This window comes from Muscardinus avellanarius, assembly GCF_963383645.1.
Source record: "Muscardinus avellanarius genome assembly, chromosome: 4".
NCBI lineage: Eukaryota > Metazoa > Chordata > Mammalia > Rodentia > Gliridae > Muscardinus > Muscardinus avellanarius.
Window position 1 is genome coordinate 120,719,295 of NC_137789.1, and position 19,225 is coordinate 120,738,519.

Sequence of the window (19,225 nt, forward strand, 5' to 3'; positions counted from 1 at the left end):
ATTACTCTGGAGATAACCCAGGGTTGTTACATGGTTCATTAATTAGGACAATGCTAGCCACTTAACAGACATCACAATCTTAGTGGTCAAACTTGACCTAGTGACTCTGGAGGCTCCCAGTTCTCTGAAAGCTAAGGCAGGAGAAGCACTTGGGCCCAGGAGTTGGAGGCCAGCCGAGGCAGCACAGCAAAATCTTGTCTCAAAACAAACACACAATTTCAGTGGCCAGCTTGTATGAGACCCTAGATTCAATCCTCAGTACCAAAAAATATAAATTAAATTAAAATTTCAAAAATGGGGATGTAGCTCAGTGGTGAAATGTTTGCCTAGCATGTCCACGGCCCTGCGTTTAATCCCCATTAGTTAAAAAAAAATACAGAAATCCTGGGCATGGTAGCTCATGCCTATAATTCCAGTGTTTGGGAGACTGATTACAAGTTTTCAGCCACCCTCAGCAATTTAGTCCCTTAGCAACTTAGAGAGACCCTGTGTCAAAATAAAAAATAAAATAGCGCTAGGTATAACACCCCTGGGTTCAATCTTCAGTAGCACAAAAAAAAAAAAAAAAAAAAAAAAGAAAAGAAAAATAATCGGTGGCTTAATATGGTAGAAGTTCCTATATTATTATTTATTTAAAAGTTCCATTTTTTAGCCAGGCGTGGTGGCGCATGCTTGTAATCCCAGCATTCTGGAGGCTGAGACTGGAGGATCGTGGTTCGCGGACAGCCTCAGCTACTTAGTGAGGCCCTCTGCAACTCAGTGAGACCCGGTTTCAAAATAAAGAATAAAAAATAGGGCTGGGGGTGTAGCTTGGAGGTCGAATGCCCCTGGGTTCAATCCCCAGACCCACAAAAAAACAAAAAACAAAGAAAAAAGTTCCCTTTTTATGGTATTTGGTGTAGAACCCAGAGGCTTTCTACCTCCAGGCTATACTCTCAGACCCATTTTATATTTTATTTGGAAACAGGGTCTCACTAAAGTTGCTGAGAGCCTCACTCGGTAGCTGAGGCTGGCTTTGAACCTGTGCGATCCTCCTGTCTTAGCCTTCCAAGCTCGGGGATTACAAGCGTGCACCACCACGCCTGTCTAAAAGTTCCTACTTTTTATGGTGCTAAGGACTGAACCCAGGGCCTCATACACACTAGGTAATCGCTCTACCATTAAGCTACATCCCTCAGCCATTATGGTAGTTTATTTCTCTCTCACAAGTAATCCAGCACAAGAGGGTCTTTGGTTGGTAAATGATTTTTCTCCATCTAGCTTCTCCATCTAATGACTCTACCTTTTCCCTAGGAGTCTCACACCTCACAACAAGGGAAAATAGAGGAAGGAAAAAGCTTCCCCATTGTGAATTGCTTCACCTGGAAAGGATATACATCAGTTCTACTCACATTCTATTGTTAAGACCCAGTCTTGGCTCAACCTAGGTATAAGGAGAGAGGTGGAGGACATGGCTTGGCAACCACTTCCCAGCAGCACACTTTTTTTTGTAGATAGTTAGGCAATTCTCACAGCTTATGTGCTTGTCAGAACAAGTTTCAGTTTTGTAGATTAAGAAAGAAGTACTGAGATTTGAGAACCCCATAGCTAGGACGTGCAATGGAGAAGCTAGATCATCTGATTCCTATTTAGTTTTTATTTCCTTAATATTGCAAAGTGATCCTATCCTGGCTTAAAATAAAACTCTTGTGGTGATTCATTACTTTATAAATTGTACAGTATCGCTTAAAAAAAAAAAAAAAAACTCTTCTTTTCTCTAGGGACCTGACAATGATTCTGTGTTGTGGACTAGCTTGCAGAAGAACATCTTTGTGGTGCTATAGGCTGCTGTCAACCTATGTCACTAAGACACGGTAAATTTTGATAAACCTGAGCTCTGATTATTCTGTTTTGGGCATATTAAGTTATAAAATCTAAATATCTCTAAATTAGAGATTAACGCTGTGTGAAAAATACCCATAAAAATACTCATTGTAAATTGCTTTCAGTTGAAAAAAGTTAAGCAAACTAAATTTCCAGTAATAGCTAAAATATCTCACACCTTTAAATGTACATTGTCTTAAGACTTTATCTTTTCCACCGTGGTACCTTAGTGCATAAAATGGTGCTTGACATAGAGCAAGCATTGAAGTATTTTTTAATGAATGATGAATAGTAAGGGATAAATTAAAGTGTATCCATAGAGTGTAATAATAAACACACTCATCTTTCATGCAGATTCTGAGAATAATGCGGTTTACTCAATTACCCTCCCTTTCTCCAAAAGAACTAAATTTACTTCAATTAAAGACTGGAGGAGAATATGTGAGAATACTAATTTCAATCCCAGTATCTTGTGGGGGAGAGAGCAAGGGGAAACTCACCAACTGCTGTGTGTATGTATGTCTCTGTGACTATGAATTACACTATGATGTGAGATTATAATGCACCAATAAAAGTATAAAAAGAATAAGAGTCAGGTATGATGGCATGAGTGTACACACACACACACACACACACACACACACACAGGCAGAATAGGAAACAAAAATCTATAATAGCACAGGAAGACAAGGACTTCCTTTCTTAACCTGAAGAAATTTGAAATCACTAGCTTTCTCTCTTAGCTTTAAGATTTAGATTTATTCAATCTGTATGGTGTGGTCCAAGAACCCCTAATCTAAAAATGAACTCAAGTGACAATTCTAGATGGATAATACCCCTGGAGCACCTTGCAAATGCAAATGTAAAACCCTTCAGGAGCAAACAGCCAGGGTTTGCCATGTGGCCTCGCCAGACTTGAGTGCCCAGGCCAAATTGTGGAGATGCATATGCATTACATCCTTCATGGACAAGAATAAACAACAAATTGCAGTATTTGTCGTAGACATTGTTGGATACTTAAGTTGTTTGCACTTCTTTGATATTCCAAGAGCAATACTAGAATTACTGAATAAAATGTAAGAAATAGGAATCTGAAAGAAAAAAAAGAATCTGAAAGTGATTAAGAATAAATCATAATTATGAAAAAGAATAAAAGCCAATCAGTAAAGACTATTTTATGATGTAAAAAGTATATTTTTAAGGGGGAAAAGGCTGCATATGAGTAGGTATGATTGATTCTAAACATATCCCTATCTGCACTGATGTATAACATTAATAGTTGGGAGAATTCCAAAGTATAAACAGGGATCATCTCTTTGGTGGGACTGCTAATGATTTCCTTTTTTTAAAAAAATTGCTAATTGTATTTTCTGATTTTTAAAGAATGGCCATTTCTAAGAAAAAACAGTTAAGATTTAAAATATCTTCAGCTTTTGTAATCTTAGTATAGTGCTTCACGCTATTATAACTAAAGGGCGGAAATGAATTTTTTAAAAAAACAAAGTTCTTCATTGAGAGGAGTGCGAGGAATTTTTGGCTCTCCGTTCCATGTCCAGGGTTTAAGACCTTAACCTGCGTGTTTTTGTAGGTGTTTTGCTTTGCTAAGGTCATCAGGGCAAAGCACAGGTTGTACTACTCTTACTCTTTTACGAAGGCAGTGGTGTTTGTTCTATTGTTTATATTTGGTAACTTCTTAGTGACACATGTCTCTCCTTTGACATACATTGAGTCTTTGCCCAGGAGGCTTCAGTCACTCAAAATAAGTTTAAAAATATCCTAAGTCTTAAAAGATCAGGTCTCTTTTATCTTTGATTTATAAAGGACTTGTTGTAACTTCTTTTATGACACAATCAAAATAGGGTTCTAAAAATGGCAACTGCAGTGCATTTGTCATTGCTTTGCATTTTCAGTGTGAAGCCAACTCTGCCTGCCAGTGTTACAGATGTTCCCAGATCCTACAGAGAGTATCTGTAAACCATTTCACCCACTTTACTTGATAAAATACATTCTATACCTGAGAGTCTATTTTAGAGCTTTTGACAGGCAAAAATGGTTAATCTCAAGACCTTAAGGAGAATCTGCATTTGGTCTCCACCAAATCTCATGAACCCTGAATTTATTCTCAAGGATCTTGAAGAGAAAGACTCAGAAGGTCCTAGAAAAGTCTATAATTTTCTCCCTTATTATCTCTTTTGAGAAATGAATGAGGATCATTTTCCACATTTTATTTGGTCATTGAAAATATTATTCTCATTAAGTAGTCAAGTATAGGCATAGTCAGTGGTTCCTGCCAAAGGCGTCCACCTTGGGAGCTGGATGCTCGAAACAAGGATTCATTGAACATAAAGTTTGTTCCTTGTCTTTCCTAGGTTGAGTGAGAGTTACTGAAGGTATAATGTTTGCTCTTTGCAACAATAAAGTCTGATTCCATCTCCAGGTATTCTGTGGTTGGTGTTTTTATCATTGCACTTGTTTTCCTTTCACTCGACTGCCTGTAAATTCTTGCCTCACAGCGTCATTTTGGCAAAGTACCTTGAGGTTCAATTCAGCAAATATTTATTACGCTTGAAGTTCAAGTCAATAAATAATTATTGAATTGAGCCATTTAATAGGCTAATTACTGAGAGGTGCATATGAGAAAAGTAGATCCTTCCCTTAAGATCATAGTCTTCTTCAGCCGGGCGTGGCGCACGCTTGTAATCCCCGCGCTTGGGAGGCAGAGACAGGAGGATCGCGCAGGTTCAAAGCCTGCCGCGCGCGCTGCCTTAGGAGACCCTGTTTCCAAATAAAAATGTAAAAATAGGTCTTGGGAGTGTAGCCCGGAGGTAGAAGCGCTTCCAGGAACCCCAGTACCACAAAAAAAAAAAAAAAAAAAAAATCATAGTCTTCCCAGGGAGACAGTCAAATGAACAAATGGTAGAAGAGTGCAGCCACAGAAGTATAGCGAGGTGTGCAGTGGGATGGGGGGGAAATGCATGAGTGGCTGCCCGTAGTCACCTCAAATCCTTTCTCGAACAAATTGGATGCAAATAAATAAATAAAGGGAAATAACCATGGCAGAAGAGGAATGCAGGAGCACAATCCTCGAAAGCCTATACTGTGCAAGTAAATAAGTGTGGTCTCATTGTGGCTTAATTTTTCCCCACATACAGGTATTTATTTGAACTGAAAGAAGACGATGATGCATGTAAAAAAGCCCAGCAAACAGGAGCATTTTACCTCTTTCATAACCTGGCTCCTTTGCTTCAGACATCAGAACATGGATACCTGGTCCCCCGGGTTAGCCTTTTAGGTAAGCCTGAAGCAGACGAGTGCAGTAGAGCAGTCTCTGGCTACCAAGCAGAATTCAGTCTGTATTGAAATCTCAGAAAAATATTATTGAACTTTAAAGTCTAGACTTTTCAAACAACTTCTCCATCTCCAGCTTGTACAGCTGTTTTTTTTGCCGATTAATCATTTATTGTATGACTTAGTTGTCTAGTCAAATGTTCTTTGGTGGTGATATGAATCACCGATGCTTTACGCCAGAGGTCAACAAAACTGCTAATTGGACCTGCTGCATGTTTTGTAAATACTGTTTTTTCAGTGCTGGGGATCAAACCCAGGGACTCCCCAGGCTAAATTATACTCTGTCACTGAACCACACCCTCAGCCCCTGTAAATAAATTTTTATTGGAACACAGCCATGCTTACTTGTTGACAGATTGTCTATGGCTGTCTTTGCAGTACAATGGCAGTGAGTAGTTGTGACAGAATATATGACTTAACAAAGCCTGAAATAATTACTGTCTCTGCGGAGAAAGTTTGCCTCATTGGAGTGATTTCCAGCCTTCATGAAGTTGCTGTTACGCCATTTAAGATTTGCATCTTAGCCAGGCTTGGTGGCACATGCTTGTAATCCCAGTACTTGGGAGGCTAGGACAGGAAGATTGCGGTTCAGAACCAGCCTCAGCTACATAGTGAAGCTCTCTGCAACTTAGTGAGACCCTGTTTCAAAATAAAGAGTAAGCTGGGCATGGTGGCACATGCTCATAATCCCAGCTTTGGAGAGGTGGAGACCAGAGGATCTTGGTTTGCTGACAGCCTCAGCTACTTAGCGAGGTCCTTCTCACTCAGAAAATAAAAAAGACTAAAAAATAGGACTGGGGGTGTACCTGAGAGGTAGAATGCCCCTGGATTCCATCCCTACTATCGCCAACATACATAAATAAATTAATTAATTAAAAAAAGAGTAAAAAATAGGCCTGGAGGTAGAATGCCCCTGCGTTCAATCCCTGGTACTGAAAAAGAAAAAAAAGATTTGCATCTTAAGTTAGCTGTGGTGGCACACACCTGTAATCTTAGTACTTGGGAGACTGAGAAAGGCGGATTTCAGATTTTAGGCCAGCCTCAGCTATTTATTTATTTATTTATTTATTTATTTATTTATTTATTTTTGGTACTGGGGGTGGAACCCAGAGGCTTTCTACCTCCGGGCTATACTCCCAGACCTATTTTCTATTTTATTTGGAAACAGGGTCTCATTTAGTTGCTGAGAGCCTCACTAAGTAGCTGAGGCTGGCTTCGAACCTGTGTGATCCTCCTGTCTCAGCCTCCCAAGCGCGGGGTTTACAAGCGTGCGCCACCACACCCAGTTCAGCCTCAGCTATTTAGCGAGACCCTATTCTAAAATAAAAAATAAAACCAGGTTGGGGGTATAGTTCAGGGGTAGAATGCTTTTAGATTCAATCCTCAGTACTACATACACACACACAAAAAGATTTGCATCCACCCTAACAAATTTTACTAGAAGATAAAAATTTGAAGTGAATTAAAATTTGTTTTGAGAACTCTTTTAGTGAATATAACTAGAGATACCTATACTGTTGTTTTTCCCTTGAGATGGAGGTCTCATTATGTTGTCCAGGCTGGCCTTGAATTCCTGGACTCAAAGGATCCTCCTGCCCTAGCCTCCCAAGCAGCTGGGATTACAGGCATATGCCACAGTGCCTGGCTGGGATTTGGCATTCAAATATTAACTTTCAGTTTCATATTGATATGTAAGTATAGTTAGTCATTATATATCCTGGTTAACATCTAAGTACATTGCTAGTAAATTTTTCTCAAGCATCAGATGTTGGAGTACTTGGTAGCTAGCTTCCAGCAATGCAGAGAATATAAGAACTCCATTAGAAGTCAGTAAATATTATTGAGAGGTTTAGCAATGCTATGTTGTATTATGAACAAATGAGTCCTTCAAGCAAGAAGGAAAGGTTTTCCCAGACATAGCACTTACCTTTTACAAACTGGCATCTCAGGTGAGCATTCCGTTCTGACCCATGAAAGAGCAAGCAACAGAGGTGGAAGCAAATTATAGAACTGTATTAGTCTCTTACCATTTTTTCTTTTTCTTTTCTTTTATATGTGTGTGTGTGTGTGTGTGTGTGTGTGTGTGTGTGTGTGTGTTACTGGGGAATCAAGCCCAGGGCCATTCTACCTCTGAGCTATGCTCCCAGCCCTATTTTATTTTTTATTTTGAAACAATCTTACTAGGTTGCTGAGAGACCCACTGAATTGCATAGGCTGGCTTAGAACCTGTGATCCTCCTGTCTCAGCCTCCCAAGTACAGGGTTTACAGGCATGTGCCACCACCCCCAGCTAGTCTCTACCACTTTAAGTGTAATATTTATTTTTTCAATGCCTTAATAAGTTAGCTTTCATGAATCTTATGAACAAAGCGATCTGTTCCTTCCACCATACAATCATAGACTAAGCAGACACAGAATTTTTTCTTTGGTATAAACTCCTCAATTTTCTGATGAGAAAATGGAGGTCTAGGGCAGATAAATGATTAGGCTGAGGTCTCACATCTAATTAGCTACAGGGCAGTGACTTTAAGTCAAGTACAAGTGGTCTTCATGTCTATGGATTCCACCAACTGTGGATCAAAAATATTCCCCCCGAAAAACCCCGAAACAAAAAAGCTGTGTATGGACTTTTTTGTTGTCATTATTCTCTAAACCACACAGTATAACAGTGATTTACTTAGTATTTGCATTGTATTAGATATTATAAGTGATCTAGAGATGATTTAAAGCATATAGGAGGATATGCATAGGTTATGCACAAATACTATACTATTTTATGGAAGGGATTTGAGCATCTGCAGATTTTGGTATCTGAGGGTGGTTCTGTAACCAGTCCCTCACAGATACATAGAGGCAACTGGATGTTTACTTCATGCTGAAATAGGTGGTTTTCTGTACATCTACAATTGATTTTCAAACATATTTAGTTCACTGCCTCCTTTTCAGGAAAAAAAAAATTACTCAATGCCTCTGAAAATCTACCTTCTTTAAGTAAATAAAGATGCAGTAACAAATTTGCATTCTTTTCTATCTGTAAATTTTGTTCCATTGCCCCTCCTCAGAGGGGTATCAAGCACTTTGGGAATCCATGACAGTGATAATGTAATTGCAACACTTGATTTTTATTTTCTTCTCCTTTCTGTTTCTTAGAGTTGGAGAGGCTCTTGGCTAAGTTTGGACAGGTTGTGCAAAGGATAGAAGATTCTGTGCTGATTGGATGCTCAGAACAGCATGAAGCCTGGTTTGCTCTGGACCTAGGTCTGAATAGCTCCTCGTCCACACATGGTACGTAACACTGCTCCTAATGGATACTGCCCAGTGGTTCTGACTTTGGGATTCCACATAATAATACCATTTCAAGGAAAAATTTAGGAATACAAAAAGGTTATAAACTTTCTACTTTTTAAAGTAAAGGTATAAAAATGCTATCATCATTTAAAAGAAAAAGAATGTTTAGTGCTTTTTTTCTATGCTAAGTGGTAAGTACATGGATGTATATTACATTATTCTCCACACTTAACTCTGTGTGTGAGTGTGGTACTAGGGTTGAACCCAGTAGTACTTTACCACTAACATCCCCAGCAGCCCCCTTTTTTGGGGATTGAATGCAGGGGCCTTCTACCTCTCAGCTACACTCCCAGCCCTATTTTTTATTTTTTTATTTTGAAACATGGTCTCACTAAGTTGTAGAGGGCCTTGCTAAGTTGCCGAGGCTGGTCACAAACCTGCGATCCTTCTGTCTCAGCCTCCCAAGTCCTGGAATTACAGGTGTGTTTCACCATGTCCAGTTCATCCCCAGGTCTTTAAATTTTGAGACAGGGTCTTGCTTAAGTTTCCCAGAGTGACCTCAAACTTGTAATCCTCCTGCTTTAGTCCCATGAGTAGTGGTGACTACAGGGTGTGTCCAACCTTTTTTTGGGGGGGGGGTACTGGGGGTGGAACCCAGGGGCTTTTCTACATCCGGGCTATACTCCCAGACCTATTTTATACTTTATTTGAAAACAGGGTCTCACTAAGTTGCTGAGAGCCTCACTAAGTAGCTGAGGCTGGCTTTGAACCCGTGCGATCCTCCTGTCTCAGCCTCCCAAGTGCTGGGATTACAAGCAGGTGCCACCACACCCGGCTGTGTCCAACCTTTTATATGTCTTAGGTATTTCCTAAGAAATGCTATAAAATTCATGGCATCATACTTACTTCTCAGCAATGCAGGGAAATAAAAATGTTATCATGGAGTAGGTCTGGCTCCTGAGACCTGCATGTAGCATTCCTTAACTCTGGGTTCATAGCTCCTATCAGGCTTTCCTTCTCATTTTAAGGATTTTGGATATAAATGTAATGGTGCTGAAATAAGGGTTCAGATAGGAGCTCAAAAGTCCCATTTCATCTCTTTTCCAGGGATAGTGTGTGGCTAATACAGATGGGCTTATTGTTCTGAAAAGGATTATGAGAAATACTATGCTCTAATGTTTTCCAAACTGGCTTGACTTATAAGAATCACCTGGTACTTGCTTTAAAAAAAAAGTAAAGATATTCTGGGCCTCACTCCATGCCTGTGCTTCAGAATCTCCAGGTAGGAGCTTGAGAACCTGCATATTTTTTACTTTCCCCAGTTGAGTCTTATTAGGCAAGTTTGGGAAACACTGCTCTATCAAGATAGACTGGAGAGGAACCTTGAGACAAAATTGGATGTTTGCTTAATTTCATTCTCTTTTCTGATTTTCTAGCTTCCTTACCAAAGTCTGAAGTGGAGACAGCGCTCAAGGGGTCTTTCACTGAGCTGAGAAAGGCTGTCTTTCAGCTGAACTCAGTGGACTCCTCCTTACTGTTTACGGTAGATTCTGATTGCTCAATTTGGTTGGAAACTTAATAAAGTTAGTATGCGGGCAAATCTGTGTATGCATATACAAGGCAAGAGTGTCCTTTGGTTTCCTTTTGCAGATAGTAGGCATTCCTATAAGCCTCGGCAGGACAGCGTGCTGTAGGAAGCTTGCTCATCCTTCTTTGTTTTGCCCTTGTTATTGGCAGAATTGCTGTCAAGACTCTTTTTCTCCTAAGGATGCACAGATCTATGGCAAGAGAGTCTGTCAGCCTCATAAACATCTTTAATGACCCAGAGACGACAGACATACATCATTTTTTTTTTTTTGTATGAGAACTAATCTTTCATCCCTTTAATACCTTTTCCTTTCAACTTTAGATTTCATTAGTATGGTGTTTTGAGTATCCATTGCATTTAAAGAGAAACTTCTGAACACTCTTAGGTGCAAAAAATTTCCAACTTTATTGAGGAAAAATACATGTGGGGTGTTCAACTATATTGGAAGTGTTTTCTCTTTAAACTGAGTCATGAGTACCTGGGTGTTGATTTTATTACTTTATATTTTTAAATGTTTTAATAATTCATACATTTAAAAATGTGCTTTATTTTATTCACATTCCTGATGCTAGGGGAATATGTTCAGATAGTTTCCTTATTATAAAGTTTGAGCATTTGGTAACTGTTTAAAGCTGAGCTGGGAAGGGACTGGTGTTTTCCAGGAAGTTGCTCTAGATATGAGGCCAGTGCTGTTATGGACGAGCCTGCCTTTTCTCCAAATGAAACCAGGCCCATTTGTGCATTCCTAGGCTCAGGCTCTTCTCCGTTGGCATGATGGTCATCAGTTCTGCAGCAGAAGTGGGCAACCTACCAAGAAAAACACGGCTGGCAGCAAGCGTGTGTGCCCTTTCAATAACATCATTTATTACCCACAGGCAAGTGTTGCTGGGAAGGCCAAGCCCGCTCTGTCCTGGGGAGGAGGTTGCACAGTTGAAGAGTCTCCTTGACCATGCAGTCCTTCTGCCCATCAACAGGCCCTGGAGGGCCAGGGCCTCATGGTCTTTCTCCTTTCCCAGATGGCTCCGGTGGTCATCACGCTGGTGTCGGATGGGCCCCGATGTCTGCTTGCTCGCTCGAGTTCCTTTCCCAAGGGAATGTATACTGCCTTGGCAGGCTTTTGTGATATAGGTAAGGAGTGTAGGGGGTTTACAGGTGACCTTGATAAGGACAGGAAACCTTATTAATAGTAGGTATTTCTCTGTCTTGTTGCCATAGTGCTTGGGATCTCAAGCACAGTCTTTCTTATCCTGTCAAGAAAACGGCCCTCTGGCATCATGATTTTCTGTAGCATATTAGGCAAAATTTCAAACCTACAGCATACTTGGAAAAATTATACGGTGAATACCCATACATCTACCACATTTATGTATGTATTTTTTTTAAATGGGAATTGAACCCAGTGTCATTCTATCTCTAAGCTACATCCCAGCCTTTTTAAAATTATTATTATTTTGAAACAAGGTCTCACTAATTTGCTAAGGGTTTTGCCAAGTTGCTGAAGCTCACCTCAAACTTGTGATTTTCCTGTCTCAACCTCCCCCAAGTTCTGGGATTATAGGCATGCACCACTGTGCCTGGCTAGATTCTATGATTTTTTCCTACACTAACTTTTACCCTGTATCTGTTTACCTATCCATTCATCTATCCATCAATCCATTTCATTTTTTTGAAGAGCGGATTGCAAACATTAGTTCACCTCTCCCTAAATATTTCAGTGTGTATAATACTAATTAGAATTTCATATTTATTGACAGGGATTGTTTGTTTTTCGCTTTTTAGTATATTGGAGTAAAATTCGCAAATGGTGAGGAGTAGAATTTTATTAAAATTGAGAGCAGCAGTAGTCTCTCCCATTGACAACCTTACTTTGCATTATAACTAAAACAGTAGGCTAAGCACTGCAGTTCAGATTCTGACTCCAGTCCTGATTCCTCTTTTGTAAAAGTTCAGCTTTAGAACACTCCCCAGAATACTTATAGAGACTTTAGAGCCAGTTTTACACTCCTTTCACAAATGGGCCTTTATGATACAGATATATGATACAACTTTCCACTCCAGGGCTGTCCTGAATTAATCTGAGCGCTTGCAGGTGAAAGCGTGGAAGAGGCTGTCCGGCGGGAAGTTGCAGAAGAGGTGGGATTGGAGCTGGACAGGCTGCAGTATTCTGCATCTCAGCACTGGCCCTTTCCTAGTAGCTCACTCATGATCGCTTGTCATGCAACTGTGAAGCCAGGGCAGACAGAGGTAAGGGCGTATGTTTCCTTGTGCTGTGATATTTCCTTCGGTTCACCCACTCTGCTGATCAGCAAGCACTTATTGGGCATGTATGTAGTCCTGCGTTGTCTTTTGGAATATGGTATTAGATACAGATACAGATTCAGTTTTATTCTTCTGCGTGTGGATATCCAGTTGTTCCAACATCATTTATATGAGACAATTTATCTTTCACCTTCAGATTATAATTGTGTCTTCTATATAGTAGGCATGTAATACATACATCAGATTTAATGACTGATTTTGGAATTGGCCTTATTATGTGTGTTAGGAGCTTGGGGACTAGTGATATGAAGTTATAGGAGCTTCTGATTGAAAGGGTCTTAGGTGTTGTCTTCTCTAACCTCGGCTTTCTCTTCTGTAGCACAGCTGACAGTATTGTAGTCCTTGTCTACCAAAGTCTGCCTGTTATGTGCTTTGATTTTATAGCATACATGTTCTGTTTCAACATCCTGTGGACAGAGTTTATACTTTTGATTATCATTAACCCTTATCTTTTTTTTTTTTTTTTTTTTTGCGGGTCTGGGGATGGAACCAAGAGGCCTTCAACCTCCAAGCTACCCCCTGCCCAATTTTATTTTTATTCTTTATTTTGAAACAGGGTCTCACTGAGTTTCAGAGGGCCTCACTAAGTAGCTGAGGCTGTCCGCGAACCACGATCCTCCGGTCTCAGCCTCCCAAATGCTGGGATTACAAGCGTGCGCCACCACGCCCGGCTACCCCTTATCCTTAAAAAGAAAAAAGAAAAAAAGTAGGTGTAGTGGTGCACACTTATAATCCCAGTATTCTGGAGGCTGAGACAGGAGAATCACAGATTCATAGCTAGCTAGTTTTAGCAACATATAGTAAGGCTCTCCACGACTTAGTAAGACCTTGTTTCAAAGTAAAAAAAAGCCGGGCGTGGTGGCGCACGCTTGTAATCCCCGCGCTTGGGAGGCAGAGACAGGAGGATCATGCAGGTTCGAAACCAGCTGCGCACGCTGGCTTAGGAGACCCTGTTTCCACATAAAAAAGTAAAAAATAGGTCTGGGAATGTAGCCCGTGGGAGTATATCCTGGAGGTAGAAGGGCTTCCAGGAACCCCAGTACCACCAAAAAAAAAAAAAAAAGGTAAAAAATAGAGCTGGGGGTGTAGGTCAGAAGTAGAATGCCCCCACATGCAAATTAATATTTTCCAGGTATGGTGGCACACGCCTGTAATCTCAGTACTTGGGAGACCCAGACAGGAGGATCATAGGTTTGAGGACAGCCTCAGCAGCATAGCAAGACTCTCAGCAACCTAATGAGATCCTGTTTTTAAACAAAAAATAAAAAAGGGCTAAGACTGTAGCTTGAAGGTAGAATACCCCTGGGTTCAATCTCCAGTACCACACACCACACACACTAATATTTGTAGCTTTATTTTTAATTCAAAGAGCCATTAATAAATTGAAGCACAAAGAAAAAGAAGTATTATTTGCAATTTATCACTCAATGTTAACCACTCTTAATATCTATACTTCTAGAAGCGTGTGTGTGTGTGTGTGTGTGTGTGTGTGTGTGTGTGTGTGTGTGTTGGGGGTTGAACTCAGGGCCACATGCATGCTAAGCAGATACTGTACCACCGAGCTACATCCCTAGCCTTGTACTTCCAGGATTTTTTTTAATGTATCTTTTTTTTGAGGGGGCCATATCCAGAACTGAGTTTCATCTAATCTATAGAGCCTGGGTGTTATCTTCTAAGACTGCTAGAACCATCTTCTCTTCTTTGTCTATAGCATATTAAATTTCACAGACACTGACCTTACGTTGTCTTCTTCCTTATGTCTTTCAGATCCAGGTGAACTTTGGAGAACTCGAGGCAGCAGCCTGGTTCAGTCACGATCAGGTGGCCCGAGCCCTGAGAAAGGACACCTATATTCAGCAGCAGAATGAGCCTTTCCCATTCTCTGTGCCCCCAAAGTTAACCATTGCCCACCAACTGATAAAGGAGTGGGTGGAACAACAGACCTGTTCTTCCCTGCCCGATTAGCCTAGATCAAGCCATCAAGGTTCCCCCTGGTGTCAGTAAAGGCCATACCAGAGACCCATTTTAAAGGGGATGTAAGCAAGGCGTGGTGGTGCATGCCTATATCCCAACTACCTTGGCAGGAGGATTGTAAATTGGAGGCCAGCTTGGGCGAGTTGGTGAAAACTTGTCTTAATAAGTAAAAAAAAAAAAAAAATGCTGGGAATGTAGCTCAGGGGTTGAGTGCTTGCCTAGCATGTGTGAGACCCTGGGTTTGATTTCTAGTACTGAATAATGATAATAATAATAGTAGCGATGGTGATGATGATGGTAGGGGCAGAGAGGGAGAGGTGGGTACCACGAGCCAGCTCCAGGACAGCCTCATAATAAGGCAGAGCAGAAGGTGAACCTATGGCAAGATACCTTTGTCAGCAGTGTTAATGAAAGGAGTTTCTACTAGTGGGCAGTCAAGAATGCCAGTCTATGACAGGTGTGGTGGTCCATACCTGTGGTCCAGCTACTCTGGAGGCCAAGGAAGAAGGATTTTTTGAGCCCAGAAATTTAAGGCCATCCTGGGCACCCTACTGAGACCCAGTCTCTCTTTTTTATTTTGGTGGTATTGGGGATGGAACCCTTCTACCTCCAGCCTACACTCCCAGACCTATTTTATATTTTTATTTGGAAACTGGGTCTCTTAAGCCAGCGAGGCTGGCTTCGAACCTGCGCGATCCTCCTGTCTCCGCCTCCCAAGTGCGGGGATTACAAGTGTGCGCCGCCACGCCTGGTGAGACCCAGTCTCTTAAACAAGCAGACAAACAATGCCAGTGTGAGAAGGAAAACTGATGAGATGTTGACTACAAAAATCAAAGGGGAGGGTGACTACTGGTTTGTATGTAGCTTTTGATCACACATTTTCTTCCAGGCCTTAGGAGTAAACATCTAGTTTATGGCTTTGTAATGCTGGGTTTACACAACTGCCAAAGCCCTCATCTTAGTATTATATAACACATGTCAAGTCACTACTGAGCTACTTTTTTTAATAGATACTCATATGCATATGCGTGCACTGTAATGATACAACACAGTGAGCTTTAGTGGGATGGCACAGATCACTTCTGCCTCCCGCCTGCCTTCACCGCCACCCTCCCTGTGTACATTAGTGAGGTTAGTAGTGACACCCTCGTGTATGGACATAACATTATTTGATGTTTCCTTCCTCAGTCATCCTTTTTCCCTCCTCCTCCTCTCTCTTTCCTCCTCCTCTTCCACTATTCTATTGGTCTCTCTCCTTGTTTACCACAAGTCCCTTTTCTTTCCTATTTTTTTCTCTCGAAGACTAATATCTGGAACATGTAAAGCAACAGAACATTTCTGAATCCATTTACGGGCACATTCTTGTGCTTAGCAGTTAAGTAAAACTTGCGTTTCTTTGAGTCATCTGAAAGGGTGAGTAAAGTGGGAGCTAAGGTTCCTCAGTCGGCTCTGCAGGAAGTCAGAGGCAGCAACCTTGTGTTGAGACAGTCAAGTCTCGGCTCAAGGTGATTTAAGACTGCTTTGTGCTCTCAGCTCTGTAATTTGCTCAGTTTGTAAGCCATGGAAAAAACCATCAATTTGCCTTGTTTCTAAACATAAAATAGTAACAGGTGTTTGTACATCCAGAAAGTGTTGATTAACTTCAATTAAGAGATTACCAAGGATAAACAAATGCCAAACCTGAGTCATTTTTTGAGCTTTATGAGATAAGCTGGATTTGGGGATTCCTCATCATTCATACGCCATTCTTATACCTTGTTATAATAGAGGATTTTATTTGGGGGAAATAAAATAAATTTCCATACCTTTGCTTAGGTGTACTTTTCCCCGTCTTATGAATCAAGGAAATCTTGGAAAGTGAAAATGAGTTGAACAAGAATGATCTTCTTTTGGGTGTGACAATAAAATACGTAAGTCCAGATTCCAAGTCTGACATGACCGAAACAATGTGCAAAAGAAGCACTGTTAGGGGTTCAGTTTGGTTAAAATAGCTGGGTCAGGTATGGTGGTGCACACCTGTAATCCTGGTGCCTGCGAGGCTGAGACCAGAGCATCGCAGGTTCAAAAACCAGCCTCAGCAACTTAACAAGACTCTGTGACCTAGTGAGACCCTGTTTCCAAAACAAAATAAAATAAGGCTGATGGTGTAACTCAGAAGTAGAAAAAAATGGGGAGTCATTCTTCAGACAATTCTAGGCACTCATTTATGACTAAAAGGGTCAAGCCCCAGAGATCTTGAGATTATTCACACATTAAAGTCCCATAGGACTAAGCACAAGAGTCTAGACTTAGTAAGCTTGAAGCACTGAATTTCTCTCTGACCCAAAGGGTCATTGCTGTCTCTACTGCCAGCATACTATCACTGCTTTGCCAAAATCAAAGCGCTTTCGTTCAGAATTCTTGAGGGATAATATGTGGTGAGACCTGATTGTCCTGTTAGATTGGCAGCCTGCCTTCACCTGGGGTGAACCCAGCATGGAGAAGAGAAACACTCAGGAAAGAGATGAGATTTCTTCATATCTCGCAGTTGGAAGAAAACAGTTCAGGGTCCATGTGTATCACTGTCTCCCAGCCATTTCTGTCTCTGTTTGTGAGCACATGTGTACACATCCTGAGTCTGAAAATACTGACAGATGGAGTGTGCAGGGCTCCAGCTGATGAGCTGCTCAAACTCACCATGGAGTAACTATTTGCTTTTTGATTAATGTGTTTTTTGGAAAAGAAAAATAAGAGTGACTAATAGAAGCATTGAACCTTGTTTTCCTAGCACAGTGGGATGAGGACTTCGCTATAGAAAAGGATCCCTGAAAGCTGGGGCAAAATGCAGGGTTGGGGTACCAGAAATAGCAGATAAATAAAGGAGCCGGCATAGGGCTAGCAAACTGGAGAGAGGGAAAGAGGGAGGGGGAGGGGGAGAGAGGGAGGGCGGGGAGGTGAGAGAGAGAATGTGTGTATGAATTATGGAGGTGCTAAGAATAAATAGGATTCATCTAAGTACATGATACAGCCTGGAAAAATGTTAAATATTTTTGTCACTAGAGTAAGCTTGCCTTAAGGTCAACCCTCATAAAAAAATTTTTTTAAAAAGCAATTCATTCATTTCTTTTTTTTGCCTATTTTTTTTTTGCCTATTTCACTTTCTCTACCTGACATTTAATCTTCAACTTAATGTACAAGCTAGGCATAGTGGCACACACCTATAATCCCAGTACTTGGAAGGCTGTGACAGGTACAGGTTTGAGGACAGCCTCAGTGACCTAGTGAGACCCTGTTTCAAAATAAAATAAAAAGAGCTGGGGATGTAGCTCAGAGGTAGAATGCCCATGGGTTCAATCCCCAGTACCATAAAACAAACAGACAACAACAACAAAAACCTTAATTTTCAAATACATTATGGGAAAACTTTATAGTATATATATTTTAATATATATATTTTCAAATATTGTGGGGAAACCTTAGAATGCTGGGGTAGCATTCTTTGTTTTTTTCTTTTATGAGGTACTGGGGATTGAACCCAGAACCCAGAGGTCTTCTATCTGAGCTGTACTATTTTTATTTTTTGTTTTGAAATACAGTCTTATTAGGTTGCTTAGAGTCTCACTACATTGCTGAGGCTGTCCTTGAGCCTTCAATCCTCCTATCTTAGCCTCTTAAGTACTGGGATCACAGGCGTGCACCGCCATGCCTGACTGGTGCTTTCTTAAGTCAATGTGGGACACTTGCCCTCCTCTCCAGCTCACTTTGGTCAATACCGCTGTGAAAATAAAAGGAAAGGCTGGAGCCAGCACAGTATCAGTTTGTGATAGTAGGTTCCCAAATAGGAACTCTACAGAACCATTCTTTTAACTCCTTCTTTTGTGACTGGACAGAGTCAGTATGGAGTGCAGTAAACCCTCTGTATTCTTGGGTTTTGCATCCTTAGATTTAACAATTATGGACTGGAAAATATTTTGAGGGAAATTGCATCTGTAAAAATCTACAGGACATGTTTTACATAGCATATATATTGCATTAGGTATTATAAGTAATCTAGTGATGATTTAAAGTGTAGAGGATGTGCATAGACTATACACAAATATGATGCTATTTTATATAAGTGACTCAAGAATCCATGGGTTTTGGTGTGGGGCAATCCTGAAGTCACTAATATATCTTGCCCTACGAAAGTAAAGACAATGAATCCTCCCTTAGTGACTTCACGATCGCCCCACACCAAAACCCATGGATTCTTGAGTCTTTTTCCTCATACAATAACAGTAAAGGAAAAATCAGAGACTTAGATTATAAAAACATGGTCAGTATATGAAACTATTATTGATTCATTTTATAAGAAATAGGATTATCTTGAGAAATATTTCATATTAGTAATAGATATATTAGTTATATTAATGTCAAACTTTAATTAATTTAAACTACTATCAATGTACGAAATATCTCAAGTAAGCAGATCTATATCACCCCCACCCCATTCTCCCAAGCTTCTGGCAACCATGAATCTAATTTGTCTCAGCAGATTTGCTTATTTGGAACATTTCATATAAGTGGAATCATATAATGTATTTTGTGATGGGTTTCTCTTAGCATAATGTTGTAGTCTGTAATAGTACTTAAAAATTTTTATTTTTATTTATCTATTATTTTTGTGGTACTGGGGATTGAAACCAGGGACATTTTACCTCTGAGCTACACCCCCATCCCTATTTTTATTTTGAGACAGGGTCTAAGTTGTGGAGGGCCTCACTGAGTAGCTGAAGCTGGCCTTGAGCCCGGATCCTCCTATCTTAGCCTCTCAAGTACTGGGATTACAAGCTTGCACCACCACATCCAGCTGAAAAAAATTTTTGAA

At 40.5% G+C, this 19,225-nt stretch overlaps 1 protein-coding gene across 2 annotated transcripts; it reads left to right on the forward strand.

Annotated features, from left to right (window-relative positions):
* Positions 1–1,770: 1,770 nt before the first annotated feature.
* NUDT13 (nudix hydrolase 13) lies at positions 1,771–14,370 on the forward strand (the record flags this gene model as incomplete). Of its 2 annotated transcripts, XM_080694488.1 has the most annotated exons (8): positions 1,771–1,853; positions 5,016–5,155; positions 8,361–8,495; positions 9,935–10,041; positions 10,836–10,961; positions 11,103–11,214; positions 12,176–12,330; positions 14,173–14,370. In XM_080694488.1, 8 exons carry the CDS (start codon positions 1,771–1,773, stop codon positions 14,368–14,370), a joined length of 1,056 nt encoding a protein of 351 aa, XP_080550614.1. The 2 variants fall into 2 exon arrangements, with proteins under 2 accessions (XP_080550614.1, XP_080550615.1); XM_080694489.1 differs by lacking the exons at positions 11,103–11,214; positions 14,173–14,370 and having other exon boundaries at positions 12,176–12,292.
* Between the last annotated feature and the right edge of the window lie 4,855 nt (positions 14,371–19,225).